Source organism: Belonocnema kinseyi, chromosome 8 (assembly GCF_010883055.1).
Source record: "Belonocnema kinseyi isolate 2016_QV_RU_SX_M_011 chromosome 8, B_treatae_v1, whole genome shotgun sequence".
Lineage (NCBI taxonomy): Eukaryota > Metazoa > Arthropoda > Insecta > Hymenoptera > Cynipidae > Belonocnema > Belonocnema kinseyi.
The window spans coordinates 131,197,486-131,208,949 of NC_046664.1; the positions used below are offsets into that span (position 1 = coordinate 131,197,486).

Consider the following 11,464-nt stretch of genomic DNA (forward strand, 5'->3'; position numbering starts at 1 on the left):
GCACATGACCGAAGTCAGAGAGGATTACGTAAAAGAATGCGTCGAAAGAAAACATAATTATTAAGTGGATAAAATCCAAAGACCAAATTGCTGATATATTCACAAAACCTTTGTCTTTTGAATCACATCAGTATTTGGCAGGCAAGATTATGAACACTAATCTATAATTATTGTTTATCAAAATGGTTCGTCTGTTCACATGATATAAGTAAAGTGCAAGATACTAGGAGAGGAGAAATATGCAATTCCTATTGTAGAACGGCGAGACTGCAGCGGTCAGTTCGGAGGGAGTGAAGAAATATTGGATCGCCTAGCTCGCTTATAGTCTGAGATCCCACTGCGTTTTTTCGAAGTTGAGGACTGATCGTGATAAAAGTTAGTGTAAATGAAAGCTGACACGTAGGCGATTAAGAAACTGCCCGCCTGCCAGTTCCAAGTCGGTCATAGGTGCGATAAAATTAGACTTTTATCGACAAATTTAATCAATAATCACCTGATATGCCTGAACGCAATGAAATCTGTACCACATTGTAGGGGGCAATTAGTGCTTTCAGAAAATGTGTGACTGCTACCCTCCACCTGCTCAAGAACCCCTGGCAGACAGGCCTAAAGGGCGTAATTGCAGGTAACTTTCAGGATATGCTAAGGAACGCGATAAGACAAAAACTAAATAAAAGGTGAAAGCCCTCTGTACACGAAAAACTCTGCCTGTCAAAGCTCAAGGTAACAGAAATATGCCGCAGACGTATTTCTTTGCCGAATTTATTTGCTTTCGCTTTAATATTGTAGACGGGAGGCTACCGTTAGAAGAAGCTTCATTTTCGTTGGGGGCTAGGGCTGCTGCGTGGGTGCGGTGCAGCGAGGAAGGCATCTGAGAGTTTCGGTTTACGGTGTTTAGTCACTCAATGATTATGGATATCATCGTGTTTGCCACGGAAAAGTGACAGTAATAAAACAAAAAGAAAGAGAAGACAGATTTCTTTTTACTGAAATTATTTATATTTTTTGACTGGAAAATCAAATACTTTGTTTAAATTTGAAACAGTTTTAGAAAATGATTTTGTTGAATATTTATCATTTTAGTTTGACATTGCATTGTTTTTTACGAAAATCGTCTTTTTACTTAAAAATTTAACGATTTGGTAAAAATTTGAACTATCTCAGTGAAAATGAACTTTTTGGTTCAAAATGTACTATTTCTTTAAAATTTGATCTTTTTTTTTGTTACAGAATAAGCTACTTAGATCAAAGTTGAACTATTTTGTTACGAAATTAATTGTTGTAAAGTATCACCTCTTGTTGAAAACCTAGAATTTTAAATAAATTTTAATCGTTTTTTTGTTGTTGTTAAAACTTAGTACTTTCAACTGAAGATGTAAAAACTCCATGTTTGGTTGATAATTAATATTTTCTAATCGAATATTCAAATATTTCAGTTAAATTAAATTTTCTTTAGCTTTAAAATTAAAATCTTTTTTACCTTGTAAATTCAATAATTTGGTTGAAAGTTACCTTCATTGCTTGTAATTAATATTTTTTGTTGAATATGTAATTGGAAGCACAAATTTTAATTGTATTTAAATATGTTTATTGTAACTATTTTCGTTAAAAAATGTGTTTGGTTGGAATTTAAACTATTTCAGTCTTCTGAAATAAATCTTCTTGGTTCAAATATCATCTTTTGGGCTGCATGTTGAACTGCTCTTTTGAAAATGAATATTTCTTAAGATTCATAATTTTAGTTCAAAATGTATCTTCTGGGTTAAAAATTGTACTATTTTTTGGGAAATTCGTTTTTTTTATTCAAAAATTATTTTTTTAACTAAGAATGATACCATTCCATTATTTGTTGAAAATTCAACTATTTAGTGAACAACAACTCTGTTTTGATTGAGGATGCAACTATTTTCTTGCAGATTTTTTCATTTTTAGTTGAACTTAACTGTTTTTTATTTCAAATTGAAATATTTTTTGCTTGAAATATCAGCCATTGCATTTTAATTGAACATTGATATATTTTGGCTTTAAAATCGATGAATTGGTAACAAACTAAAGTATAAGCTAAAAAAGCTAAGGTATCTTGAAAGTATCTATAAGCTAAAAAAGCTAAAGTATCTTGAAAAGTCGTAGAGCGCTCGCATGTCGCATCTCGAATCTCACGCTCTCATATTTATTATATTAATTGGAAATTTAGGCGAAATAATTTGAAACCTTCTAAACTTATGTACATCCTTTTGAAATCGTTTAAAATGCATGTGAAATCTTCGAAATATGGCGTGAGGGCATTTTTGAGGTCTTTGATATCCGTGATAACTTTTTGAAAAGTTGAAATGCCTTTCAATATTTTGTAACCTTTTAAAATCTGTTCCGAACTAAAAACCAAGGTTCATTAGAATTCTGAAACTTAATTAAAATCCAAATTTTAACCCAATAATTTTTATAATTTGTAAGTTGAATATGAAAAAAATGTACATTTTAACAGTTTATTTCAGCAAAGAAGAGCCTCGAGTCCCAATGAATAACATTGCTACAGTATGCTCACAGCATGATGGTATTGTTAAAAAGGGTGTATCCATTCACAAGTGTTTGCCGCCTACTGAGGGAATTTCGAGTAATGGATCCTTTTACAGTTTCCAATGAGGCTCAGTCGCCTTCCCCGCCGCACCGCAATCACCCAGCACACCTCGCCCGCAACGAAGATGAAGCCTCTTCTTACGGTAGCCTCCCGTCTACAATATTACAGCGAAAGCAAATAAATTCGGCAAAGAAATACGTTTTTGTCTTATCGCGTTCCTTAGCATACCCTGAAAGTTACCTGCAATCACGCCCTTAAGGCCTGTCTGCCAGGGGTTCTTGAGCAGGTGGAGGGTAGCAGTCACACTTTTTCTGAAAGCACTAATTGCCCCCTACAATGCGGTACAGATTTCATTGCATTCAGGCATACCAGGTGATTATTGATTAAAATTGCCGATAAAAGTCCAATTTTATCGCACCTATGACCGATTAGGAACTGTCAGGCGAGCAGTTTCTTAATCGCCTACGTATCAGCTTTCATTCACACTAACTTTTATCACGATCAGTTCTCACCTTCAAAAAAACGCAGTGGGATCTCGGACTATTAGTTCTCCGTTCATTCTCCTTGGTCTAGAGATGTCTCCCCACTACCGTGCAACACAGCTCTGTAAGAAGAGGGGAATGCGAACACTCTCTCGGTGTATTTTGACGATTAAAGACAAGAGCGTTGTCAGCATTAAAATACTTATACGATTTCCACAGAATATAGTGAGTTGAATATATTTCTGAGTTATCGTTTATTGAAAGCCTATACCCACAACATTATGCAAAATTCACAAATATTTACTAAAATTTGTTTCATACTTTGAAGCAATACTTTATCTTACCCTCTATCTTTATTAGCATCGATACGTAATAAATGTAGCCACTGTTCTTTGTAGGAACTGTGAAGCCAATCCGGTGGTATGAGATTGTCACTATAGAGAATCTTAACATCTTGATCATGTAATATTAAGTATTTATTTCTCAGTGCCTTGAAAGGCGCTGCATATTTTTTCCCTTCCTCTGTCGCCAAAAAAGGTTCTTTCCAAACGTGACTTTTGAAGTACTCGTCAATTTGCAGTGTTTCTTCTTTATTATGAATTTGTACAAATAACCTGGAACATAGTAATTAGAAATTTTAATTAAATGTTGGACATAGCCGCGATTTTTTACATGTACTAGCTGTATTAACTAAATTTACATTTGATCAAAAAACTATATTTACCAAACTCGAAGCATCATATATACACAGAACTCTGTTTGCATAGCTACTAAACCGGGACTGGAAATTAAATCGGTCATTAATTCGGCTGTGATTTCGTTTAAAAAGGTTGGATGCAGCCATCCGTATCCTAACAAATTTACTTCTAGCCACCTCTTGGCTGCAGTTTTTACAGCAGGAACACCATATGAAACAGCAGCATTGTAATAAGGAACTACAGTTTTTACATTTGTCGTCTCGACCATAATTTCCGTGCACTGATCTATGAGTCCTTGAAGCTGAAAAAGAGTCGCAGTAGCCAGAATTGAAATAACATCTCTCGGTTCGAGGCTGATTTCGTCCTGGTAAAATGAACCAAGTACCGTCTGCAGGGCTGAAAATATCAATCAAGAAAAATTAATCAGAATAATAGACTACTTAAGTTTCAACACATTAGCTTTAACATGGCATTTGTGCATCACAGTTTACATCGCAGTAAGTTTTGCTGCGTAGTAGGTTACATATATACTGTATATTTATGTGGATTCTGTAATTATGTATGAAACTAGGCGTATTATACTCAGCAGACATAAATTGTTGCATTCCGGTTTAAAAAATTCTAATTTTTCCGCTGATCTATAAGGATCCCTAAGAACAGGTGTTAACTACTAAGTGAATATATGATATAGTCAATGCCCATATGAAACTAAACACTACACATTGTTTCACTGACTGATAACCCTAAGTAGCTAAACACTACTACGGCGGTAATTTTTTCAATGTCTGTAGCCGATTAGGTGCCTTGCGTCACGCTGGTTCATTAACTAATGGCCATTGGTAGGTGGGCACGCGATATATTTTTCGATGCTAATAAAAACGAATTATCTTATTAATTATAAGTTAACGCAAGTAATATCATACATAAAAAGGTTAATCTAAAAGGACAGGACAAAAACCCATGTAATACCGATTGAGTTACTCCATGAACAGCAAAGCTTTTTAAAAAGTGTGCCTAGTGTAAATCATCTCAAAGGTGCAACCTTGAGAAAGAGAGCAACTTACACACAAATCAGGATAAAGTTCGCTGTGTTAACATTCGGTAAAAAGAAATTATTGATAAATTTGTATCTGACTATTCCAGATAACAATAATTCTCGTTGTACTCGTACTTCATGCTTGCATGTGTCCGAGCATTATGCGAGTTACCATTATAGTTAATATTATAATGTACAGGACAGAACTTTATTTTTTTAGTCACTTCCTGAAAAATAATTTTTCATTAAATTATGCAGTGTGAAAAACTATTTTGGAAATTAGTTTTTATTTTTCAATATCTATTTAGTCAAATGTTAAAATCAATGTAAAAAAAGATCGGATTTATTATTTCATTAGTTTTATTAAAAATTCCCTCCAGTCACCAACGCTATGTTGATTTGATCTGCCTAAAAGCAGCAAACGGAACAAACATCTTAGCGAACATCGCGATCACATGAACGACACATCTGCGTGGTGATATGAACTCAAGTAATGCGGCCTTATCCGCACGGGTGTAACCCATAATGCTCGCACTGTGCAGGCATTTTCTTATCTAGAATTGTCGTGCATCATTAACAGTAGCCAAAACATCCTGTAGGATGTCTAACAGGGATCAAATCGGAAACGCAATATTCTCTCACCCTTTCACCTTGAAAGATATAGTATAAATTCATAATATAATAACCATTTTATCTTTTGCAGACTTCGAAGTGCTCTATGAAACTAAAAAAAAAGTATCAAAAAAGTATCTCTCGACAAAAAAGTGCCCTTAAAAATTAAAACAGTATTAAAAACGTAGCTTTATTAAATAAGTCAAAAATTGGATTTTTAATTTAAAAAGTAGTAAAAAATACTTTTATTCGAAACAAGCATGTTATGAACTTACAACACGCCTAGAAAAGTGAGAGTTAGGTAACCCTTTAATGACAAGTATCAGCTACTGACAGTTTAACAGTTCCAAACACTGTCGCACTGACGGTTTAGCGCTTATCCGCTTTTAGCGCTCTAATTTTGTAGCCAAGGTAAAATTTCTTCCGCTTATAAAGATTTCTGATTCTAATAAGCTGAATTATCAAACATTCAGTATACGTTTACCTACAGTACCGCTCGAACCTCAGATATAGAGTTCCGTTTCTTCGATACTTTATCAGGACCACTGTAATGTATTGTAATATGCTTTGCAGTGTTAATCTGAAAATATAAAAAAAATCCACAGGGTTGCTTGATCGCTTTCGTAAACCTCACGGTATCGTTTATCGACAAATCAGTGGTTAGGCGGAATCTATTGATCGTAATCACTTGGAACTCTCATACAATGAAAGGACTTTTGTAGGGCTATACACTGGATTGCATCTACAACGCAGATGAATTAAAATTTTTTTAAACTCTTGTGCCATATAAGTCCTCTACATTCAAAGATGAAAATTTTCAAGTTGTAAAGTTCAGTGAAGAAAGACTGACGGTAGTGATGTGTGAAAATAGTAAAAGGAGTGATAAGTTGAGTTCCTTATTCACTGGCAAGTCGGCTAAAGCCAGCCGCACACGGTAGTTTTTTTCTTACTGGATTTCTTGCTGGATTTTTCCTCTGGCCTTTCTGCAGGCAGAGGAACGTGAAGCTTGGCAGGTTTAGCCACAGGCTCCGCTTCAAACGGTGCATGCTGCTCTGCTCGGCAATTGTCAAAATGAACGCGGTTGTCCAGGCGGCAAATCGGTGATGACAGGCAGCTATTACTGCTTTTCTATCAATTGAATTAATAGAATAAAAGGATAAAGAAAAGCGGAAACGCAAAAGATGGAGTCGATCTTGGCTGCAACGGAAAACCATGGGAAAAGGTGTTTTGAACATGCTGTTCGAAGAATTAGTTTAACATAACCTACAATCTTTAGGTTTCACTAGTTATTACAATATGTCCTCATTACGGATTGTTTTCCTCGCAGGCCGGAAGATCCTAGTGAATTGAAAAGTTACACGCGGATATCAAAAGATCTTATAAATGAACTTTTGCAACTTGTATCTCCATATATAAAAAAGCAGGATACTGTTATGAGAGAATCAATTAGACCACATGATTTGTTCCCATACTTTTACCTTTGCGAGATTTTCCATGTGCAACTATAGCAACCGACATAATCACGTGAACTTTTCTCCGCTTCTGATTGTCTCTTTGCTTTAGTCAGCGTGAAAACCAGCAAAAAAAATAGCACTTGGGAGGACATTAAACAAGAAAGAGTCCAAAATTGTTTCAGGAATGCTGGATTAGTAGCAGAAAACATACACAATTATTTTCAGAAATCGTCTGAAATAATCCCTGACAATTGGGAGTCAGATTTTCATGAACCGCTTTAGTATCAACGTTCGATCAGTATGTACCTCTGAATGACAATCTCATCACCACTGAAAATCGGTCTTTATTAGACATTATCACTGACTCGATTAAGACTAAAGACGACAATTCCAATGAAGATGGTGATGATGAAGATGAAACACCTCCTCCTCCTCCATCGAGGCCAGCTGCACTAGATGTATTATCTATCCTCACAGAATATTTTACAAGTTCCTCAAATGAGTCGGAGGAATTTTCAGTAGAATTCTAAAAATGGAGTGTAAAACTGTAAAAACAAAACATGACAAATTGCTGTAAACCATTTTACAAGATTTTTTCAGCATTGACACTTAGTTATCAAATTTAGTCAACTGTTAACACTTTTATAACAATTTTTATTTTTCAGCTAGCTGGATTTTAATAGCGTTTTAACTAAAACAATAATCGGCCCCTTTCAGGGCCACCATATTTTTTAACGAAGGAATAATTTCTTGTTCAAACAACATGGCAGCTTTATTTGTTCGATATTGCCAGTAGGTATGCCTACAAGTTTTAGTACAGTATGGGCTAGACGACAAAGGTTATTTTTTTCAATCAAAACTCATAATCTTACATTTTCAATATCAGTTTATTTATTACAAAACATTTATTTAATTTTATCACAGCCAGTAAAAGTATTCCGCCTACAGGAACTTCCGATCCGGAATGCAATGTTATAGAATAAATTATAATTTATAATAGTGACAATTGAAGGTAAGTTATGTTGATAATTGATTATGATGGTTAATAATGGTGATAAATGTTCTGATTGATTTATAAAAGACCAATAGTTACGAACGACTCTCTAGAATTAAACCGAAGGGCCTTTGACCAAGCCACCGAACGCATCCTCGGGTTGCAGCTGGAGGGTCCCTGCACCAAGGGTTTCTGCTGAATATGGTTACAAAAATTAACAGGCAGTCGTAGACAGTTGTCCAGGAGTGCTCCCGAAGGAATTAATCACCAAGCGGAGGTGTGAAAGTAAGTGCGGTTCAAAGCAATCTAATGTGCAAAGCTCCCGACAATGGGTCGGCCAACAATGCCGACTACCCTAGAGTTGGGAAGATAATGAAGACAGAGATAATTTGATGGATTGGCAAAATCTCAATACTTTCGAGTGCAAACGGAACAAATCAGGAACGACCTGCCTGAGTACTATGGTACTAGTATGGCCCCTGAACGAAAAGGTTACTTGACGCGACTGCATGCTGTGGCACGCACAAAGGTGTCGTATGGCGCTTCTAACAACAAGCTCAGTCTTTAGGGACGCCATTAAGTTTTTCTCGCTTCAAATAAACCTTAGCGCCTTTTTCTAACCCAAATTTCCTTAATTTGTCGTTCGACAATCCCTGGAGCTAGATGTAGTTGATCTTTATTTTTAGCATAGATTTTAACATCATCTACGTAAAATACATGAGTGACCTTGTTCTTTCGATTTGCAGCTTTGCCGCAAAAATACCCCTAAAAATGGCGAAGTGCTAGAGATAGTGGCAATAATGTGAGGCAAAAGATGAGTGGGCTCATGGTGTCACCCTGAAAGACACCTTTCTGAAAGTTGACCGTTTTAGTTCTCAGACAATTTTTTTAAATATGATTTTTTTAAATATGAGGTAAAAATACGAGCCAGAGCTGGTGGGTTACAGGAAACTTCTTCCACCAGAAGCTCCTGATACTATCTGGTACCGGAGGGGAATAATTCTTCATACCTCTTAATACTTTTTTTCACCTGCTCGTTAGTGATATGTGGACAATCTTCCTCCGGTTTTATGAAGGCATCACACAGCTCTTTGAAGCTATTTATATTATCGGAGTCATCGCCCAGTCTATGCTGAACTTCGTAGACTTCTCTCCAAAATTCTCTAATATAACCCTAGCGTCAGATAGTATCTGTATTCTCTCAACCATATGCTGCCTGATGGTCAGCAGCTTTTATTTGTTAAGTCTGTGATAATGGATCCGGAGTTAGCACACGACCTTTCGAACCTTGGCGGTAAACTTCCTGCCAATTGTTATGTAGTCAATCACACACTGAATGCGGGACACCTACTGTCTTTTCCAGCTTATTTTTGTGGTGAGTTGATGCATTCGTCTTTTGGTCTTATGATCAACCTTTGGTTTTATTTTACGATTCCCATCGGCCAAAGCTCTCGTTGCCTTATACACATAAAAATTTAAGGTCGAGAGGTCGGATTCTTCGGAAAAACCTCTACAAAGCTCGTAATTTATTTCACTCAGATCTTTAGGCTTGAGAACAACCTGTATGTTGCTGTTTCTTCGGGCCATGAAGCATCGTTCTTTCTCTATCAGATGCCTGCCCACGGATAGCCTTAGTGTTGCCTCTTTATTTCTGTTGCCAGTTTGTTCTAGCTGTAGTAGAGTAGGAGTTCCGCTTACATAGCCTCTTTTCTTGGAGTAGTTAGGCATGCTTTCGCAGATGTTGAGGCGAAAAGTGCGATAGTTCTGGGTATTTCTCGCAACACAGAGCATGCAGTCGTGCTATATAACCCTTTCGTTCAAGGCCCACACTTGTATCGTAGCACTCTAGCAAGTCGTGATTGAATCGCTTCGTTTACCTAGAAGCCCCGCGATTCCGCCGATCTATCGCATTGCCTTCCACCCGCTCTAGAGTGGTCGACATTGTTCACCGACCCATTGTCGGGAGCTATGTGCGTTCTATTGCTTTAAAGCGCTTGTTGAGGTCCAGGAAGATAACGATCCAAATATCGAAGTACATAGGGCGCTACGAAAGTTTTACAACACAGACGAAACTTTTATAGTTTTTCGAAGTACTTTCCACCGCAGTGAATACACTTTTCCATACGTCGAAACCAGTCATCCAGCTAACCCTTCAACTTTTCTTCTGGAAGATCTGCACACGCTTGGTCCCACGCCGTCAAAAGGTCAGTTTCGCTAGTAAATCGACGTCCTTTTCGTTTTTTTTTTAATTCCGGAAACAAACCAAAGTCACAGGGAGCAAGATCTGGATTGTAAGGAGGGTAATCTAGAATAGTCAGTCCAGATTTGACCAAAAAAGCTGCTGTGAGCCGTTGAATTGTGGTGGAATAACCAGGTGCTGAGTCGAGATTTCGGCCTGATGTTTCTGAGTTGGTTTATGACTTGGGGTAAGCATACTTGAGTATACCAGGAAGAGGTGACTGTACGTTGGTTTTCCAAGACGACCCTGTCTACAATGCCGCGTTTCCCAAAGAATACTGCAATCATTCTTTTGGTTACAGATCAAGACTATTTACATCCCGAGAAGATCCCGATTCAAATCTTTTTAACATTTTTGGCACCACTTTTCTCTCGCTGCCATTTGCTCCTCGGTCAATACATGTGGTACCCATAGAGAACAAACCTTCCTAACATTTAAATGTTCATGCAGAATTCGATGGACTGCTGGTGCACTAATGTGTAACATTTGCTCTATCTTCCGGTATGTTATTCTTCTATTATCATTCAGTAGATTATTCTCAGACGCTATATTTTCCGATGTCACCACTTCCGGCGGTCGACTTGACCGTGAGTCGTCCGCGGGACCAAAATTTCCTCTTTCAAACTGTTTGTACCATCGGAAAATTGTTGTGCGATGCGGACAATTGTTCCGGGCTGCGTGCTTAGACTGTACTGAGACCCGAGTCAACAGGTTTCCTCTTCCTGCCTAATTTTTGACGCTCTTTCTAATGACGCAAAGATCATCTCTCTTCTTCCAATAGGTGTCGTGTATTGTAAATCTTTCGTAGCGCCCTACGTATGATGAACTTTTTCAACTTAAATATCTCATAAGAAAAATAAAAGAGTTGTAGTACTGACGCAGTAAATTTCTGCACATTTTTATTGCAAAATAGGATAAAGTCGCAGAAAAAATAAAAATTCGCGAATGCGGCTGTAGCTTTGAAGGGGGTGAAACGTTTCAATCTATTTTCAGGGTAATATTATCTATTATTCAGCTGTGCGCTAAAATTGTATTCAAAACCTCTTCTAGTTTGTGAATCTTTCTGGGAATATGTGCTCGGGCTTAACAAAAACCAACGACCCCATGTTCAGATTGTATTCTCTAAATACAAATATAATTATGCACATGCATTGTACAAAATTACTTTAAAAAACAGTCAAATACGGCAGCGATAAAACATACCTAACATTTAATACACATTACTGGAATTTGATGACTTAATATAAAGATTAATTTAATTTATTCGGACGTTTTTCTACAGTAAGAAATAAACAATTTCATTAAAACAAGGTATAGGCGTTCAAATAAATTTTCAAATAACTAGAAATTCCAAATTTAAGGTACTCTTTCGGT

General features: G+C 36.8%; 1 protein-coding gene across 7 annotated transcripts in view; it reads right to left on the reverse strand.

Moving 5' to 3' along the window:
- The window catches only part of LOC117178139 (protein germ cell-less), a 175,267-nt gene that overhangs the window by 74,882 nt on the left and 88,921 nt on the right, over positions 1 to 11,464 (reverse strand). For all 7 annotated transcript variants that reach the window (XM_033369396.1, XM_033369399.1, XM_033369397.1 and 4 more), the window contains 2 exons: positions 3,782 to 4,151; positions 3,402 to 3,671 (listed from right to left, as the gene is read on the reverse strand). In XM_033369396.1, the coding sequence (XP_033225287.1) occupies positions 3,402 to 3,671; positions 3,782 to 4,151 (640 nt within the window). The remainder of the gene's footprint in view (positions 1 to 3,401; positions 3,672 to 3,781; positions 4,152 to 11,464) is intronic.